Source organism: Hippocampus bargibanti, linkage group LG06 (genome assembly GCF_051943395.1).
Source record: "Hippocampus bargibanti isolate YZ-2025 linkage group LG06, ASM5194339v1, whole genome shotgun sequence".
NCBI lineage: Eukaryota > Metazoa > Chordata > Actinopteri > Syngnathiformes > Syngnathidae > Hippocampus > Hippocampus bargibanti.
In genome coordinates, this window is record NC_142739.1 from 10,402,037 (window position 1) to 10,422,621 (window position 20,585).

General features: G+C 41.0%; 2 protein-coding genes across 2 annotated transcripts; both read left to right on the plus strand.

Annotated features, from left to right (window-relative positions):
- Positions 1-2,091: 2,091 nt before the first annotated feature.
- pigv (phosphatidylinositol glycan anchor biosynthesis, class V) lies at positions 2,092-6,394 on the plus strand. The gene is made up of 3 exons (XM_088998826.1): positions 2,092-2,280; positions 2,916-4,082; positions 5,415-6,394. Exons 1-3 carry the CDS (start codon positions 2,173-2,175, stop codon positions 5,700-5,702), a joined length of 1,563 nt encoding a protein of 520 aa, XP_088854952.1. The 5' UTR covers positions 2,092-2,172; the 3' UTR covers positions 5,703-6,394.
- A 958-nt stretch (positions 6,395-7,352) lies between these two features.
- Positions 7,353-20,004, plus strand: zdhhc18a (zDHHC palmitoyltransferase 18a). Its single transcript, XM_088998827.1, has 9 exons — positions 7,353-7,944; positions 8,081-8,241; positions 8,430-8,579; positions 11,009-11,146; positions 11,241-11,292; positions 12,636-12,738; positions 12,840-12,952; positions 13,780-13,888; positions 16,718-20,004. Exons 1-9 carry the CDS (start codon positions 7,712-7,714, stop codon positions 17,042-17,044), a joined length of 1,386 nt encoding a protein of 461 aa, XP_088854953.1. The 5' UTR covers positions 7,353-7,711; the 3' UTR covers positions 17,045-20,004.
- Positions 20,005-20,585: the final 581 nt, after the last annotated feature.

Consider the following 20,585-nt stretch of genomic DNA (forward strand, 5'->3'; position numbering starts at 1 on the left):
GCAGTCTTCAACAGCGCTTATTGGAAGATGATGTAGTTTTCCCTCCTGCCTAAATAAATACAACTGGTTTCACTCCACCTAAATAAAACAATGTTATATTATTGAAATATTTATTCAACAGACAATCTAACCATCATTTGTCAGTGTTTGGATTATATATAATCTTGAAATGATGATCCTTTACTGCAAACCAGCCATATTCAATTATTAACAAATTAAACATAATTTTGTTTCCCGAACAATATTTAGCAAAAACTTCATATTCGGTTGCTCCCTGGATCCTTTGGAGGATGTGGGTAACAGGAGGATGCTAGCCAAGCTAAAAGTTACAGTATGATGGACACACTGTTCCTTCCTCTCAAGGCTTCCCTGAGCACTGGGCAGCTCCTTCTGCCAGAGACGTTGCAACAAGAGACGTGCCGCCGCTCGTTCCAGCCGACTGCTGTCACGCTATTGAATAGATAAACTAGAGAATCTGAACTCTCCCTTTCACAATTTTGCTGATGTAAATGAGGAGTTTCTCCATTGTGAGCGAAACATTTGTTTTGTCTTTTCTTATTTGACGAAAAGGAAAGGAACCCCCGTGATCCAAACAACACCACATCAGTTTTTTTCTGACACAATTTTGTTTTTTTTTGTGATTATGGCGTATCTTTTTGCAAGGGAACATCTCTGATCCAAAGTACCGATTCTAATTATCCATCCTTGGGTATCGATGAAAAGGTTTCTTCAGCCGTCATCTGTACTTCTTTGAAGGTGTCGGAAACCTTTTCATCGATGGACCACTCCTGTACGACTGAGAGTTTACACAGACTCATCCTTGGGTATATACGTAGTACTGTAGTTAAGTACACAGCGCTCTCTGCTGGGAAAAACAGAATTACATGTTACGTTTTTAAAACTGAACATTTTATAATCATAATACATTAAATTTATAAGCGCCTGTCAAAACTCTCAAGGACACTTTACAGTCACATGAATGATATTATTTTCTGCGGTTGAGCAGCGGCAGCCACACGCGCCAGCGTTTACTCAATCCGGAAGTAACAAAGTAAAAAAAACCAACTACATATACGTGTATATATACGAATTTAGCATGTGCATACAAGGACTGATCTTAAAAGATGTAAATTGCGCACTTTGAGATTTGGGGGTTGTCATCTGTACAAGTTTGAAACAATCAGGTTCATTTACAGACTGCAGATAAGCTGATCTGAGCGTTTTCTGAGCAAATATTTTCCACGGGTTTCATCCACGCCGATCCCCATCCTGGAAATGGTGAGTTCATCATTGGAAAAATGTATTATATATATGGTTATAAAGTTTCAAAGGCAAGCTCAATTACATTTTAGTCATTTCATTGGTGCAATTAACTTTAACTACAATACCATAGCACATTTATTATACATAAAATAAGGTATATTGTGTGTAGTTTTAAGGCTTATTTAGTAGAAAATTATGTTTTATGGGGATTTGGGAATAGATTATTCTGATTTTAATGGTTTCCAATGGGAAATTAATGTTTGGAATACACACTTCGCTTTACACACTTTCTGGGAACCAATTGAGTTTGTAAGCCAAGGTATCACTGTACAACAAATTTCTGCGCTAAGCACCCCATGTTATGGTCTGATTCGGTGTGTTCATTAAACCCAAGGCTGAGTGTAATTTGTACTTGCATCTGTCGGCCATTGAGCTAACCGGAGCCCGGCCACCTGGCGAAGCCCACAAAATGGTTACATGGTTACATCAAACCTCTGAAGATGGAGGACACTGATTCGCTGTGGCGACTCCTTGAAGGGGAAAGCCGAAAGGAAAAGAAGATATGAGGTAATGGGGAGGCATAAGCTTTGTGCGTTTTGTAGGTTGTGACTTTAAGTTCAACCATTGACTTGCATTAGTTTCCGAGGCAAATCTGTCACTACCAATATGGCAGACCAGCTGTCATGTCGTAATAACCTGACCATTCGCTCGTAGATTGGTCTACTATCTATTTTAATTGCTATGTCATAGCAGCTATGGCATGACGTCTGAACGCTTTATTTTGAATGCCATATTTGCGAAAGCACCGGAAGTAGATTGAATAAGGGTCAAAGGTGGCATTCGAAATAATGGCTGACTCTTTCCTGATGAAATGAATAAAGTCCGGTTACACGCGTTCCAGACGATGATATGTTTCATAAAAACAATTTTCTTTGTGTGTTTTTACTGAATATGATGGAGTACAGAGCTGTTCTGGAATTTGCAGCACTTACGAGGGTTGCCTCGTTGTTTTTGCAGGTACTGTTGATCCTTTGCAGTCAACCTATTTAGTGTATAGCTGTTGTCAGCCACATTAAAAAAATGTTATTATATTCTGACAGTGTTGATAACTGCATAAAAATCTCACATTATTACAATCAGACCTCTTTCCTATCCACTAGAAAAAAATATATACTGTATATTTTTTTGGGGAAATAAAATACGTAGTATTTTCCCCTAATGGCATATATGCACAGTGAAAGGAAGATCCATTGAATGTTCTTCATTTACAGGTCGAGCGGTAACCACAATAAATATGCCATAAATGCAAGAAAATGGGTCACGTGTACCTGCTTCATGTTGAAATAAACATGATTAGATTTCACACTGACAAGTCAATTATTAAGTATTGACTCCAAATTGTCATTATTTCAGGATGAAAGCTTTGTGGCTTTTAGGGGATGTGGTTGAAGTGATTGTTGTTGTCAAATGAGATATAAGTGGAAGTTGGGGCGAGACATTGCCACATTGGCATTTTTCCAAAATGAAATAATCAGAAAGCAATTTTTAGGGGAATGTTGTAAATGAGCTTCACGTTATTTTGTAATGTAACGTAATGTTTGGTTTCACGATGTAAGGGTTCACTTTGATCACGTTTGAACTTCTTTTATCAGGCTTTCTTGAACGCTGTCATCCCTGACCACGATGCAGATGCGTTCAGGCCCCCACGGACAGAAGTTCCTCTGTACTTGGACTCAGCTGTGGAGTGGTTATTTGGTGGCCTCAGCCACTGGGACGCCGAGCATTTCCTATTCATCGCCGAGCGAGGATACCTCTATGAGCACAACTTTGCCTTTTTCCCCCTTTTCCCCATCATCCTGCGCAGCCTGGCTGACGCGCTGCTATGGCCCCTGGACAGCTGGTTGAGCATGCGCGGCCGTTTGCTCGTGTCGGTTGGCCTTGTGAACAGTACACTCTTCCTGCTGAGTGTGGTGGCCTTGCATGCGCTCAGTCGGCTGGTTATGCAGGACAGACGACTTGCCCTGCTTTCCACCTTGCTCTACTGTATCACCCCGGCCAACGTTTTCATGACTGCTGGCTATGCAGAGAGCCTTTTTTCCGCCCTCACATTTGGGGGTCTGTTCCTCCTGGAAAAAGGGTTCATCCTTCGAGCCTGCCTGGCCTTCAGTATAGCCTCAGCGGCGCGATCCAACGGGCTGGTTAATATCATCTTTCTCCTGTATCTTCCATCGGTATATGCCATCTCCCAGATCCGTTTATACCGGTCCATTGCAACAGGCCACAGAAAGATCTTCTCCTACATCAGGGTCATCCTTCGCCTCCTGCTCACCTCTCTTTTAGGAACAGCCGTCATTGCCCTTCCCTTCTGTGCTTTCCAGTATTACGGCTATCGAACATTTTGTACACCGACAGCCTCTTTAGACCGCATCCCCCCAGCTCTCATCTCCTTGGCTGAACAGAAAGGCTACCGTATTGCAGATGAAAATAGTCCACCGCCTCTGTGGTGCATGAGACCGCTCCCCATAATGTATTCCCATATTCAGGCGGTGTACTGGAACATGGGCTTCCTCCGTTACTTTGAACTCAGACAAATACCAAATTTCCTTCTTGCTTTACCCATGGCGACGTTAGGTGTAATGGCAGCTTATGCTTATTTCCAAGCAAACCCAGAATTATGTTTCAGACTTGGGCTTTGTGAGGATGATTCGAAGAAGGGCCTCGATAAACCAATACCGGGATTTTTAAACCCCAGAGTTTTTGTTTATGTTGTACATTCCACTGTTCTCCTGGTTTTTGGGACATTGTGTATGCATGTGCAGGTAAGACTATCACAACATTATTCCAGCATTTATCACAGGGGGATACATTTTATGATACAATTTTACAATTATAAGCATGATAATTAATTATAAGCATGATATTGATGTTGGGTGGAATCCTTGCATCTCCACGACCACCACAATTCAGGAAACCCCCAAAATGTCACACATGTTGAGCCATTAACATTGTATTGTTACAGAGAGTAAAACATTTTGAATAGCAGTACTAAACTAGGTCAATAATTTGTAAAAAATAAATACATAAATAAATAATAGGTAATAATCTGTGGTAACTGAGCAATTGCAAGAATTTGTGAAATAAGAAATTGAGCAAATTTGGACAGTCTTTCAACCTGACAACAGCGATCAAGAAAAAAATAGAAAAAATATGATTACAAAAAAATGCAGCATGTGTGTGCTTTAAGAGGGCTAGCTTCCTGGAGACAAGTCTGAATGTGTTGATGCTGAAGAAGCTAAGTGTGTTTATTAGAACTGCTTGTCACGTGCTATTTTCAGGGGAAGCAACACATTAAAGAAAAATCAAACACCAAAATATTGAATCCAATATGCATGATAATTGCACTAGTCCACGAAGTTAATGCTTACATAGAAAGAATGGGCACAACAACACATACAGCAATTCTCACAAGGATTTATTTTCTGCTCAGTGAATAAAAATCTCACCTTCTGTGACTCTCGGTAGGCCCAGCATGTTGACACATAAAAATAGTTCTGCTCCGAAGGTGGTCAATTCTAAATAAAAATTACTTACTGTCTACAATGTATCTTTATTTATATGGCACTTAAACAATAGCCGCAGCTGTAACAAAGCACCTTACTAAACAATTAATATCAAATAATAAGATAACATAGAAGACATAAAATAATCTATTTCTACATCTCCTTATTGTTAGAAGCAGCTATACGTGAAAGAGGAAAGAATCAAAACCTGTCTTTTGCAATGGTTCAGATTACGGCAAGTCCAGGTTATGGTTTTTCTTGTGGGGGGTGGCGATAAACCACAGGTCAGACCTCTGGCAATGTTTTTCCCTTCTACAAGGGGGCAGCATTTGGCTTTTGTCCATGTTAGCACTTTGTCACAGCTTCAGCTGTTGTTAAAGCGCTGTATAAATCAATATGTACTCTATGTGTGTCAGTAAAAATATTGTAGCATCCTTTGACGAATACAGATTGCCTCTAAAAATCCTTTAAAAAAAGAAGTCTGAAATTGTGCGCGATTTTGCAGTTGTGCGTCATAAAGCGGGAGTGACTAACTATTGAATTAAAATATTTGGCCAAAAATTCCTCATGCTTCTTGTCCAACGTTTCCAGGTCCTGACCCGATTCATGGCCTCCTCGTCTCCCGTGCCCTTCTGGATCAGCGCTCATCTGCTCCTCCTCAACGAGCCACTTCTTCACCGAAGGAAAACATCGACGCCCAACGTTCAGCTGAAGACTTTTGCCAAAAACGGATGTAAGCACAGCCCTCAAAATCCCATCATTGCGTTGATCCCACACATCAAAATATGCTCTCCCACCACGAAAAGCATCATGGGCTACTTCCTTTCGTATTGGGTGTTGGGCCTGGCAATGCATTGTAACTATTTACCATGGACTTGATTTGCCATATTAGTCGACGAGACTGCTGTTTTTTTAATAATGCACTGATTTGTAATTTAACCGATAACGTTACAAGTGACTGTCACGAAAATGATATAAGCCAAACAGCATGTCAGATGAGCCTCATTTTGGTTCTAGAAAGAACTTTCAGTTGATATGTTGATGTAAAAGTTACAATTGATGGGCAATTGACAAAATTACCCGGAAAAATTTAACAATCAATTGATAGATTGTTATTTTTAATAGATTTTTAAGTAGAATGGGAGAATCTGTGAATGTTGTGAGTTCCTGTTTCCATGCTGGTGGTGTTTTGATGAGAATAATGTCATAACATTGTGTACCTATTTATTACGCTATACAGTGCATTCTTCTGTATATTGCAATTTATCAATTATGAATCCCACGCAGTCTACAATATTCTCAATGATCAATTATGGCCATCCCAAGCACAATCATTTGTCTTTTCTTCAGTTTACGTCCTTTATATTTTACGCACACTTCAGCCGATAGTGCACATGAAACTTTGTTTCCTTTATTCTTGACATTGTACGGCCAGCAGTAAGTCTAGAGTAGATAATGGCGACTGATGCCACTTATAAAATGTACTTAATATTTTTTTTTCGACCTTGGCTGTATATATGTGTTTTAAATGTTCTGCTTTCATTTTAAATGTGAATGGAATAAGCTACATTAAATTGCATCCATTCTCTGAAACAATTTAGTTCCACTGTACAGTATTTGACTTAATATGGCTATCTTTTGGAGCACCCAATGTAACAAATGTGATTATATACTGCGGGAAGTTCCCAAAGAGGGGGCATGAGACAAGATTTGAAACCCAGAACTATGTGACTGCAAGTCAAATGTGCTTGAAACTGCAGCATAGTATTGCATGTATGACTTGATTGTGAGTTAAATTAGAATTCAAAGTTTTGAGTGGCACAATACTTGTGTAAGTGAAACAATGTTGGTCACACGTTACATTGATATTCATTTTATTATTTCGAATTCATGACCTACGAGTGTTTTTCATACATTTACTGACGTTATAAATTACTCTATATGCCACTGCCACATCACCAATGTTAATGGTTAGTGCTGATAGGAAGAAAATCCAACGTTTAGTGGAATTTTGAACAGCCATTCCTGAAACCAACTGTCTATCTAAAAGATAAATTCCTTCAAAAAAGATCTTTTATATTTTCTTACTAATGAACACCTGATGTCTGGCCGTCACTGGCAGAAAATGAGTCATTAACACATGACAGAAAAACATACGAGACACGGCCTGTAAATTCCTCCAACGTGATTAATTAATGAATTAACATCACAATGTAAAAGCAATAATATATTCAGTCAGCGAAACGTTGTTTTCAAAACGATTTTCAGACTTAAAATGCACCCCAAAGTACTTGACATGAATTAAAATGAATCCCTCCTCACTTGAACACAAGGACGCATACACAAACACTGTGAAAATAATGAAGCGTCGACCCAAGACCCAGGCCTCAAATTGAGGTTGCGGAAACAAACAAACAAACAAACCAAAAAAATCTTTGCGGAAACTGGCTCCGAATCGTATAATAAATTCATTTGTTTACATCGGTAACGTCGCTTAGTCATGACGTCAGCGTGGACGGAAAGAGAAAAGGAAACATTCATATGTCGAATCAAATTGAACGCTTGCAGACCTTTACCCAATAGTTATGGCCGCTTATTAGTGTCAGATCGAATTTTATGTTTAATTTTGAAAATGTTAAAGGACCTCGCATGGACTGGAAAGCGTTGTCTTGTTTTAATATTTAGTTACCAAGGGAAATGTTTCCGCAGTTCCGTTAGCTAATGTTAGCTTCGAGGATGAGAAACATAATCGGGGGATGCTAACTCCACAACAGCTCCACTTTTGCAATGACTGAATTCGTTTTCATTTGAAAGCCCAACTGAGAAGTTATCGTCGCTGGCGCCTATATCTACCTCCGAACAACGGCGGAGGTGGTTCATCCTACAGGATGAGAAATTGCGAGTACCAACAAATCGACCCATTGGCACTGTCGGTGGCACCGGCTTCAGTTCAGAACCACACCGACAAGAAAGCGGAGCGACTGCGGAGAAAATGGGAAGTGTTCCCGGGGAAAAATCGGTTTTTCTGTGACGGACGGGTCATTGTGGCCAGACAGAGCGGGGTCCTCCCTTTGACACTGGGGCTTATTGTTGTCACCTGTGGCCTTTTCTTTGCTTTCGAGTAAGTGCTTAAGCCTTTTTTAATGCCGAGCACTGTACACAACTTATTGATGTACACGTGTACTGCAAAATGCTTACATTTAGTATGATCAAAACATTTGGAATGAGCTAAAAATGCTGATGATTTCTATTTCTAGTTGCCCATTCCTTGTGAAGCATCTGACAGTCTTCATCCCGGTGATCGGTGGGGTGCTTTTTGTGTTTGCGGTCCTTTCCTTGCTGAGAACAAGCTTTACAGACCCAGGCATCCTACCCAGGGCCACCTTAGATGAAGCTGCAGACATAGAGAAACAAATAGGTAACGTGCAACCATTGCACGGACAGATGGGGTGAAAGAGCTTTGCCATACGGGGATATCTGTAAGGGACTACACTCCAAAACTTAAGCAGCTTACTTTAATGTCATTATTGAAAAAGCACAGCAACTCCAGACTTGCTCCTGACTTTTAGTTGTGCACACAACATTTGAGTGTTTTTCTTTTTTAAGATACCTTGGGATCCTCATCGTATCGCCCCCCTCCGCGGACCAAGGAGATTCTCATCAATGAGCAGGTGGTCAAGCTCAAGTACTGCTTTACGTGTAAAATGTTTCGCCCTCCTCGGACTTCACACTGCAGCCTTTGTGACAACTGCGTGGGTAAGAATATGGTGACAAGTTGTAATATACAGTAACCCCCTCATTTATATAAGTGCAGGTGATTTCATGTAGCCATTGGATCAAACTCTTCTATCAAAGTCCATTTTTATATGTATAATATCAAGGCATCCCCCTTCCCAGATTATCCAATATGAATAATGCACAATACTATTTTTTTTTTCAATCTTAGTCCTAACATTTAGGATTTTAACTCATTCACTGCCAGGCGTGCAAAAATGTGTCCACTCCAGTGCCAGGGTTTTTGTGAGGGCGGTTGTTCAAAATACAATGCAATACATACATATTGGTTTATATAGTGCCTGAACAACAGCTGAAGCTGGAACAAAGCACGAACGTGGAAAGAAGGGAAATGCTGCCCCCTTGTGGAAAAGAAACATATTGCTAGAGGCCACGGCCAGTGCTTTACCAGCACCCAAGCCCGAAAAAAGCAAAACCCGAACAAATTTGGAAGTGGCGCTCCACGTCATATTTTCAATTCTCCAATCAATTTGTGAATGGCAGTGAATGAGTTAAGAGGAAAGGGATTATTTGCACATGTGAAGTGATTTAATATTTTATGTTAAATGAGAAGATTATGAAGGGAGTGTTTACACAGTTGACAGCAATGTGACATAAACCGATCACAAGTATTAAATCTAATAAAAAGCGTGATACGTGTCAGGTGGTATTTATCACGACGTATTCATTCTGAGAAATACCTTATTTCACGTTGTATAAGGCACACCCAAAAGCCTTGATTTCCTTCACAAGATGAGCCGTGACTCCATTTTCCCCAGTAGAAGAAGTAGTGCGTAACCCCAGCCTCTACTGTAGCACCTTATAATGTGGTGCGCCTTATATTTGTAAGACTTTTGTATATGTATTCATAAATTATATTTGGAAAACTTTCTTTCATTCATTGAAGGTGCGCCTTATAGTCCGGTGCGCCTTATATCTATAAAACATTTCAAAATACACCATTTATTGAGGGTGCGCCTTACACAACGGAAAATACAGTAAATCAGAAATCAACCACTTAAGAATTGTGTGATAGTTTGTGTGGATGTCACATTTGTTATAATATAGTGACTCAATTTGATAGCAAAGTCATTGTTTGGGACACATTATATGATCTTTGTCCATCTTTGAATACAGTGATACATCGGCTTACGAATGCTTTAGCTCACAAACTTTTCGCCTTACGAACATTAAATTCGCATGAATCAAATCTTGGCATACGAACTAGTTTTCGGTGGACGAACCAAACCACACAGCGCCACGGTGGCTGGCGGACTAGTTTTACACACCCCCTTTGAGTGCAGACATGGTTTGTTATCGAGTGTAGTACTTTTGCTATTATGGGACCGAAAAAGACCCCACCACAGGTGACTGTTAAGCCGAAGAGGACACAAAAGAAAATTACGGTCGAGCAGAAGAAGGAGATCATCGAAAAACATGAACGAGGTGTGCGTTTGTGTGACTTAGCGTCCCAGTACGCTAAGTCGACTATTGCTACGTGTGGCTAAGGGTGTTTCTGTGTTGTCTAAGCAATGGTCTCACGCAATAGAAGGTTGAAAAACCTCTGTTGATTTGGATTAACGAAAAGCAGCTTGCAGGGGACAGTGTTGGTGAGGGTATTATTGCAGAGAGAGCACGGCAACTTCACTCGGATATCATCAAGTGGCAACTACATCAACGACCATCACAAAGATAAATAAAACGACTTTATTATACTGTACAGTTTATTTAATTACAATACAATAGCACATTTATTATACATAAAATAAGGTATATTTTGTGTAGTTTTAAGGCTTATTTAGTAGAAAATTATGTTCTACAGCACAGGTGTCAAAGTCAAGGCCCGCGGGTCAAATCCGGCCCGCCACATCATTTTTTTCGGCCCGCCAAAGCAAATCAAACTTGCTAAATTCCATGATGATTGCTAAAATCTGAGCCAAAATTTCATATTTTTGGATGTCAACCACAATAAAAGTCATTATTCTTGACTTCAGATTTGAAAACGAGTTATTCATTAATTTGCTGTGTGCTCTATATGTAATATTTGAAGGGATTTAAACATTCTAATGGGTTCCCCAAATTCATAACGGCCCTCGAGAGGAAACCATAACTACAATGTGGCCCGCGGCAAAAAATGAGTTTTACACCCCTGTTCTACAGGGACCTGGGAACAGATTATTCTCATTTTTAATGTTTTTTTATGGGAAATAAATGTTTGGCAGCCGAACTTTTCGCCTTCCACACACTTTCTGGAAACCAATTAAGTTCATAAGCCGAGGTATTTCCAAATGATCCAACTTAAACCATTCAGGTAAATTGCACTAAAGGCAACAACTAATGTCCTGCCTTTCGTCATGCCTAAACGTATAATCAACATGTTTTCATGTACGCTTTGTGTGTTTTGTTTTCAGAGAGGTTTGATCATCACTGCCCATGGGTGGGGAACTGTGTGGGCAAGCGCAATTACCGCTTTTTCTACAGTTTCATCATCTCCTTGTCTTTTTTGACATCTTTCATATTTGGTTGCGTCATAGCACACATAAGTCTGCGTAAGTTCAGCACGCTGGAGCAACATTGACATAACTGAAGTTGTCCAAGCTCAGTACTCTACTGTCTTTTTTGTGTTATTATTTTTTTATGCAGGGTCTCAATCGGGGAAAAGCCTCATCCAAGCCGTCCAGGAGAGCCCTGCCAGATATCCTTTGGGTTTGCCAATTTTTCTTTTTGGCCTAATTCAACTATTTTGTAGATGCATGTCATCTTGGTCTTTTTGTGGCAAGAAATAACACAGACTGTCAAGCCGTTCTCTAAGCCAGTGCTTAGTAGCATCCGTGTTGGCGCACAGCAGATCGCTTTCAAAGATGGCTTTCGATCAAGAGGATCGCTTCCTTGTGTCATGTTACTGTATTGACATAATCATACGCTGCATCCTTGTGATTTTAAATAGACTATTTAGAATGCTGTGTCCTACTTATTGGAATCAGAGGAGTAGTTTTGATAGATAACCTGGATAGTTTCTTTCATACATGACATTTTTAACTCAATAAAAAACAACATAATAAATGTCATGTTTTGCAATAATAGTGATGCTCACATCAGGCAGGAAAAAAGTCTGGTTCACCTTCCATGTTCATTCATGGCTCTCTCTCTCTCCCCCTCCCTCCTCCTACTCTCTCTCTCTCTCTCTCTCTCTCTCTCTCTCTCTCTCTCTCTCTCTCTCTCTCTCTCTCTCTCTCTCTCTCTCTCTCTCTCTCTCTCTCTCTCTCTCTCCCTCCGTCCCCCTCTCCCTTTATCCCTCCCCTCTCTCTCTCTCCCTCCCTCTCCTGCATCTCTCTATCACTCTCTCTCTCTCTCTCTCCCTTCTCCTCTCCCTCCATCCCCCCCCCCCCTCTCTCTCTCTCTCTCTCTCTCTCTCTCTCTCTCTCTCTCTCTCTCTCTCTCCCTCCCTCCCTCTCTCTCTATCACTCTCTCTCTCTCTCTCTCTCTCTCTCTCTCTATCTCTCTCTCTATCTCTCTCTCTCTCTCTCTCCTACTTTCTCTCTCTCCCTCCCTTCTCCTCTCCCTCCGTCCCCCTCTCCCTTTATCCCTCCCCTCTCTCTCTCTCCCTCCCTCTCCTCCATCTCTCTATCACTCTCCTCTCCTTTCTCCCCTTCTCTCCCTCTGAACTCTCCCTTTCTCCCTTTTATCCCTCCTTCTGTCCCTCTGTCACTCTCTCTCCCTCTCTTCCTGCCTCCTCTCTCTCTCTCTCTCTCTCTCTCTCTCTCTCTCTCTCTCTCTCTCTCTCTCTCTCTCTCTCTCTCTCTCTCTCTCTCCCTCACTCTCTCTCTCCCTCTCTTGCTCTCTCTCTCGCTCTCTCTCTCTCTCTCTCTCTCTCTCTCTCTCTCATTATTAGCAGTATAAAAATAGTCCAGTGAGATGCAAAGCAAAATCTGTATCCTAAATGTTGTTTTTACATCCTGGTTGGTGTATGCAATAATTCTTCAAGCGGTGATAATGTATTGATGACCGTGACATTATTCCTTGACTTTGCATTGATACTGTAGTGGAGCTGGTCATATGTTTTTTCTCCATCTGGTCTATTCTGGGCCTCTCAGGCTTCCATACCTACTTAGTAGCTTCCAACCTGACAACAAATGAGGACGTAAGTACACAGAACACCATACGTGACAATTCAATTCTCTGCTAATTTTTTTAGTAACTCAGTACAATAACTGCAGCCTTCTTCTTATGTTGACTTTACAGATTAAGGGATCCTGGTCAAGTAAAAGGGGCGCAGAAGAGTCTGGGAACCCATACACTTACAACAGCATCCTGTCCAACTGCTGTGTGACGTTATGTGGGCCGATGCCCCCAAGGTATGTAAAAGAACCACTGCACAAACATTTGACTACATTTCCTTCATTTAAAATAAGAATGATGTACAATCAATTAATACGGTGAATAAATTTTAATGCTACAAGGAGGAGTTGCCAGTACACAGATGTAGTTTAGCTTTCCATAGTTGATGGTTTGTTTGTTCTCTTGCAGACTGCGGACTTGATTGAAACCACACTGGCACTCGTCATTTTTTTTGTTCTTGCCAGAATCATCAAGAACTACCTACTTTAAAGTAAACAGTAAAGTCTCGTTATATCGATATTCTCGGGAGTCCGAAAAAATATCGATATAACCGGGACTATCGATATATCCGACCCTGCGCGCATGTAATTTTCTCCTTGCGTTCATAGAAATAGTATCGTAATAAGCAGTACTATCGATATAACCGATATCGAATTAACGAGACTTTACTGTATTAATATTTTATATTAAACTATTCTGTTTTTAAAAGCATTTCTTTGTCACATTTTCATTATTCACAGATTGCCAGGAATGCCATTGGACTGTTTTGTTTCTATCATTTCCACACTCTTTCACCCTTTCTACCTTCCCCTTAATTTCTGCATTGTCGCCTAATTTCCAGGAGAAATTATTTTTTCGATTGTCTCAAGGGACAATGCGTTCTGCATTTTGAATAAAAAACAACAAAAATTGTACAGGTTACACCCTACCGCTAATTCACCTTTCAAGCGGTATGTTTCATTGAAACAATCCTACTCACAATCAGGTGCGTTTTGAAGACTCGATGAACTTGTTACCACAAATTACAGTACACCACACTGACGTCATCTTTTGTGTTTTGCAGTCTGATTGACAGAAGAGGCTTCCTGTCACCTGAGCAGTCAGTTCCCATTGTTTCGGCCTCAGAGATTGAGCTGCCTTCCTTCGCACCACCCAAGAATGATACGAACATGGTAGGGTGAACCACACAGTGGTCCTCCCATCCCATTTTTTGTTGTTGTTTTTTTTCTTTACAGATATGATATATTACATATACAGTATATATGCAGGAAGGAGAGAACAAGAAACATATCTATCTACATTGTATTTTATTTTTTAGAATGTCTCTTGTTTAAACATGCTCTTTGTTATTACTGTTTTTGATCTCCTTCAAGTTGTTAATTGTACGTTGCAGACAGACCTGGAAATATGTCAATGTGAAAGAATGAATGAGTCATGCTGGCTCTGACCCAAGGAAGGCACGTACTTGGTGTATGACAGAAGAATTTAGACCTACTTTAAATTTGGTCAATTAGAAAAAGAACATCCTTGAAGAAAAGACGAACAGTTTGTGTCGGAGTGACAAAGCAGGCTTGCGGCTGAAGCTATTTTCCCACAGCTTCAAGTAATATTTCTTTTTTAATTGATGTTTTTCGTTGTTTTGTTGTTGTCCTTGTGTTGAGTTTGCAACGTCAAGTAGAACTTGGTTTCAAAAGAAAGCGGAGCGCGTTTGCAAGCCAGAAGCGTGTCGGAACGCGTTGAGGTCGCGAGCTGAATTTGACACCCCCTCGAACTCTAACATGTGTGTTTCACGTTCCGAAACATGCGTTTGCGTTTTTGATACTTGACTGAAGTGGTGGTGGTTTGAATTTTTGGCAGTTTACATATTGATGAGTCGAGCTCCTCTCATATGCTTTGCATGCAGTTTACGGAATATATCAGCACTTATTTTCTCATTTGTCATTCACCAGTGTGCATTATTTAGGGAACATTTCAGCATAACTTTAAGAATTACTTTATTTATTCTAATAAAGATTATTTTTGCATTTTGGTAATTTGGTCTCTGTTTGAAAAGTATTTTTACTCCCTTAATTCTTCTTTCGCCTGATTCACTATATGGACAAACGTCATTTCCATGAATGAACCAATCAATCGGGATTTGGCTTGTCATGGTGACAATACTTTGCCTTGTGTGCAATTGTATAGACTTGGTGTGCACAATAAGAGATAACATGAAGGTGTGGTTAAATATTTTTTTAATCAAAAAACTTGACTGAGATCTAACCTCGTCGTTCAAATACTTTCGTCACAGCTACCAAACTGTCAAATACGGTACATACAATACAATACAATACATATTGATTTATATAGAGCTTTAACAACAGCTGAAGCTGTAAAAAATCGCTTAACATATTATACACAGGAAATAAAAGCAGTCACAAAGATAGTAGAAAGCACCTGGGAGTGAAACCAAGATCCAGTACATATACAGTGATCCCTCGCTACTTTGGTGTTCACTTTTCGCGATTTCAGTGCATCACAGATTTTTTTTTCGGGGAAAAAACTTTCAGAATTTTAAAAATGCCAAATGAATCAGAGGTTTTCTACATGGCTGTAGCTTGATTGGTTCCCAGCGTTGACGTCACCCAATGACTGCACGATATCTCATGGGTTACAGCCATGTGGATTGGCTGTGCATCTTCTCAGCCCCACCCAGCACCCCCCTCTGTTTTATCACGTGGGTTAAGATTACAGATGCTCCTCACTTTACCAACGAGATACGTTCCCAGCGGTCATTCGTCGGGTGAATTTTTTCGTAAATTGCTTCAGTGCTGTATTTTGTATGGAATGTATGTTGATGTCAAACACTGAACGGGGAAGTATAAAACATAGACGCTCTAACAGTCCTAAAATAAATTCACACCTACTGTAGTATGACGACATATATCTTCACTGTGAGACTAATAAAGGCATATCCAATCCAATCCATAAAGCCATTACTGAAGCTGCTGGCACGTAATTACTGAATTACGTGCCAGCAGCCATTACTTTTTGCTATGCATTGCGTCGTCCTGGAGTGTCAACTGGGAAGAGGGATTTCCTTCCCGCCCACATACTCTACACAGCCAATCGTAAGCGAGCTCGGCGCCTCCTCCTCAGAACGTCAACTGGGAAGAGCGAAAGGCGTGCAATAAAAAAAAAATCTAAAAACAGCATCTCTGTCCGAACATTTTTCGACATACCCGCATAAATGTTCGTATGTACTGTTATTCGTAGCTCGAGTGTTCGTAAGTTGGGGAGCGTCTGTATATAACTCTACTTTGCGGATTTTCATCTAGTGCGGGTGGTCCTGGTCCCCATTAACCCTGAAAAACGAGGCATTACTGTACTCTTAATATTCGTTTGCTATATCCATTCCACCCACCAGGAGGAGACCTGTCAGGATTTGTCTTTGTCCTGCACAGTCTGAAAAGCAGGCCAGCATATATAAGGTGGATTGGTAAGCAGAGGGTCAATCACATTTCTTTCTTCCATGATGAATTTGTTTTGTACAAACAAAGTCCGATTTTGTGACTGACTCTCTTGACGTTGGGATGTGTTCACTAACATGAGAGTGCATGCGTCACCGCCACTCGTCTGTTACCCACTCAATCCATGATGCAGCTGGATGGTAGCCACGTTTAATGTGTTGACACAACTGTGTCCTCTCTTCTCTGGATCTTTTTTTTAATCGGGGTTTGTTCATTCATGTCTATGTCACGTTTTACCGTGCATGCATGACAATGTGCGCAAAACAAATACTTGCTTTCCATTTCGCTGGCAGAGAAGTCAGGAAGCGTTTTCGCTTCACATCCATCCTCACCTTGTTCCGTATGCTTGGCTTTCACTTTCACTGTCTGCATTTAACCTTCTTCTGTGCATCTAAACAGACCGCCTTCATAATAATGGATGCCAGCCAAGCTCACTTAAGTATTTACTGTATGTCCGCACTTGACTCTGACTTTCTTTTTCTCGTCACATAGTGCACACAAAGCACCAAAGATGTGCTGGGGAGGATGCTCCATTCCTCCGCCTCTTACGGTCTTTGCCTTCACGGCACCCCAAAGACCACCCCCGTGGGCCCGGAGGTTTCCGATGCCCCAGCACGCGCTGCGGAGACATCGCCCACAGAGCGGTGTTGGCAGCAGCCCGCGGACGCCTCATGCTCTCCCTTCTCCACCAGCAGCAGGAGCGACTTGATACACTCCATCAACCCGGCATTCCGTTTGGCGTCTCCTTCGCCTTCGCTCGGTCGAGCCACGCTGGTTCTTGACGGGTCACCCGACATTATGTTTATCCCGTTACCGTGAAGGTTTCCAACTTGAAAGTCTTATAGGAGCTTTTTCACGGGTGCTTCTGTTCCTGTTTGGTATCTGTGTTGACTTCAAGCACAACAAGTGGACATTTAACTCATTCACTCTCCAGACAGTGTTCAAAAATGCGTCCACTCCAGTGCCAGGGTTTTTGTCATTGTCACTCGAATTCCGGGACCCACAGAATATTGAGTTTTAGGACTGCATGAACATTCACTGCAGCACAAGAAACCTTAGACTCTCTTCTTTTATCAGGAAAAACAGAGTTAGTTCATAAATTATATGGGTCTGGAGTTATATGAGCTTGAAATGAGTGCGGCTGTCCTAAATACAATGCAATACAGTACATATTGGTTGATATAGCGCTTTAACAACAGCTGAAGTTGGAACAAAGCGCTGACATGGAAAAAAGGGAAATGCTGCCCCCTTATGGAAGCGGGAAAAAAGCCAAAGGTCTGGCCAGCGCTTTATCGGCACCCAAGCAAGAAAAAATCAAAACCTGATCTAATTTGGGAATAGAGCTCAATGTCATTTTCAATTCCCGAATAAATTTGTGAATGGCAGTGAGTGAGTTAGCACCTGTTATTCAAGCACTGTGGCACACAGATGTCAAAGTCAAGGTCCGGGGGCCAAATCTGACCTGCCACATCATTTTATTTGGCCAAAAAAAAAGCAAATCAAACTTGTGAAATTCCATGATGCTTGCTCATGTCCAAATCAATTTCAAAATGTCCTATGTAAACCACAATAGCAATAACAGTCAATATTTTTTTACTTACAAATTTGAAAAATAGTTATTCATTGATTTGTTGTGTGCTGTATATGTACCGTATTTTCTGGTGTATAAGGTGCACTGGAGTATAAGGCGCACCCCAGACGAATGGTATATTTTCTGATGTTTTCCATATATAAGGCGCACCTTCAATGAATGACGGAGGTTTTTCAAATATGATATATAAATATATAAAAGTTTTCCAATTAAAGGCACAATACATTAGAAGGCGCTACAGTAGAGGCCGGGGTAACACACGACTTCTGAGACGGGGGAAATAGAGTCGGGGGCTGCTAACAATAGTTGCGAGACCTGTTGTTTCTCAATATGACTTCACATATACAAGGTGCACCTGCATATAAGCCGCAGGGAGCATCTTTTGAAGATAATCAAGTCTTTTGGGTGTGCCTTATACACCGGAAAATACGGTAATATGTGGAGGAAATGAAACATTCAAACGGCCCTCGAGAGGAAACCATAACTACAATGTGGCCTGTGGCAAAAAAATTTGTTTGACACCTTTGCCCTATAGCATATGCCTCCACCACCTCCTTTTACAATACAGAACCATAAAGGCCTCTCAGCCGTAGTGTATGATTTCTTTATGCAAACCGCTTTTAAATCCTGAGAACAAAAGTGTGTTTTTGGATTATTGAAGGATAAAAAAAACACTGGATTTAGTATTGTTTCTTTTCAGGGATAACTCCAGGGAAGTTCTGTAATGCTTAGGTTTTTTTTTCTTTTTGGAGAGAGTGGTGGGGAATGAAATGTTTCCAGCAATGTGAAACATGTCCAATAACCCCAATGACCACAAAATTAGCATAAGCTAAAATGTGAAAAGTGACAAGAAAAAACTTAGAGACACATGCAGAAAACCTTTGGTTTTGGTCATGTGGTGCGTGCTTTGTACTTGTTTGTCATATATTGAATTGCGGCTATAGCGTATGCAATACAAGCAGTATTGTCATAATTAAAATCATAAAAGAGAGAGTGTGGTTTCTTCCCACATTCCAAAGTTGTGTGTCGTGGGTGACTTGAAAAGTTCAAATTGTCTGTTGGTGGGAATCAGAATGTGTCCATGGTTGTTTTTATGTGTCCAGTCATGGACTGGCAACCGGTTGCTCATGAACCCTCCCTTTCGTCTTAAGTCGACTGGGATAGGCTCCAGGTCAACCGCATTTCTGAGGACAAGCGGTTTTTTGAAAATTGGATGATTTTAAGGGTTGCGCTGGACCATGGACAGAATAACACTGTGCTATACATAGGCCTGATTATTTTTTTTTTCCATGATTCTCAATGGTCTGCTTCTACTCGGCCTGTTTCCAGTTGGCGACCCGATGTTTGGGAAGCCCTGCTTTTTGTAGACAGCAACACATTTTGAATTACAGGGCAAGAAGTATTTTTTTTCAGCAATCCTTCATTTGCTATTGTCATCTGTTAGACATGTAACGTTTATGGCATCTTAAATCAAAACAAGGTCATCATTTGCATTGAATATGCATTCGATTGAAATCAAAACAAACCGTATTGTTTATTGCTGGGCTTCAGAGTGAAACGTTTGAAAATAAGACTCGGTTTGCTTTGCCTCCAGGCGAGTTGACGACATGAAAACTGCAGAGGGTGTTTGTGGTTTAAGGTTTTGATTATTTTAAAGCCAAGTTATGATTGGAATGTGAATGAGGTCGCATCACCTGTCAGTTTTATGTCTTTGTAGTTTGTACTTGTATGCTTTGCATATCTCCATAGAAAGTTCTGGCGTTTAGTGTTTCGAAACTTGGCTTCTATGTGGTATTTGTATGAGATCCTTTCGTTTGTGGGGCTTTTTTTCTATGTTCTCCCACTTTGGTTGTTCATAGTTGTGAGTGTGGTTCAAAATGTATTTGCGACCAATCTCGGTTGCACACCGCCCATCCCAAAGTGGCCCCAGTTCACCTGCAAGCCTAAATAATCAATAAGGAGGGGGGGGGGGGGGGGGGGCTTTAGTTTTCGCCACCAGGGGCCAGGGTGTGCACAAAAATGTCACCATCTATTTAGACAGCAGCTCTTTAGGAACAGGAATAGTGAAAGTAGACCAAAAGAAAGGCCTTATGATTTTCAATTTTTACGTACTTGCGTATATGTAATCGAGAACTAAAAGCTGCAAATCTGACCGAAGATCTGACAGTGGAGCTGTAAAGGTGCTTAATAAAACAATCACTTTGGTGACTTGTATTGCTCCTCTTTGTTCCCCTCCCTTCCCCAGAGCCATTTTCACCATTACGATGGCAATAAATCAGCGGTAGTTGGCTTCATGGAAACAATGCGCATGTTGAGCACACGTGTTCAGAGTGCGTGTGAAGTGTGATCTTGCAATGTGGACAACATGCTTCCCTAAAGCTACGCTGGAAGACAGGTGAGGAATGTTTGCGTGTGTGTGTGTTGCTGAGATACAGTGTATGCAACATACACCATTTCATAGTCTCCCACAGCGCAGGAACAGATGCGTTTCTATAGGAGTTGCCATACAAAAGTGAACATCGTGTTTCGATGGCACAGCTGCTTTTACACGGGACTGCTCATATCCCAATGTTTATTCTGTGCCCAGTTATGCTTTTAAGAAAGCGTTCAGCCTACAATTACCCAAGTTGAGAAGCAGGGAAAAAATGCCTGGAAGCTTGAGGTCAAAGTTTGACTGCACCCAACTATCAGGTCACATACAGTGGCTTGCGAAAGTATTCAGCCCTCTTGAACTGTGTGACCTGTTGCTGCATTCTCGGCTTCAAACAA

Bases quoted from the DNA above. Each gene is read 5' to 3' on its own strand.
- zdhhc18a (XM_088998827.1), top strand. From the start codon at position 7,712: ATGAGAAATTGCGAGTACCAACAAATCGACCCATTGGCACTGTCGGTG. The intron at 12,739-12,839 runs GTAAGTACACAG...TTGACTTTACAG, and splicing joins ACCTGACAACAAATGAGGAC to ATTAAGGGATCCTGGTCAAG. The intron at 13,889-16,717 runs GTAGGGTGAACC...CTCGTCACATAG, and splicing joins CCAAGAATGATACGAACATG to TGCACACAAAGCACCAAAGA.
- pigv (XM_088998826.1), top strand. From the start codon at position 2,173: ATGTTTCATAAAAACAATTTTCTTTGTGTGTTTTTACTGAATATGATG. The intron at 2,281-2,915 runs GTACTGTTGATC...TTCTTTTATCAG, and splicing joins TTGCCTCGTTGTTTTTGCAG to GCTTTCTTGAACGCTGTCAT. The intron at 4,083-5,414 runs GTAAGACTATCA...CAACGTTTCCAG, and splicing joins CATTGTGTATGCATGTGCAG to GTCCTGACCCGATTCATGGC.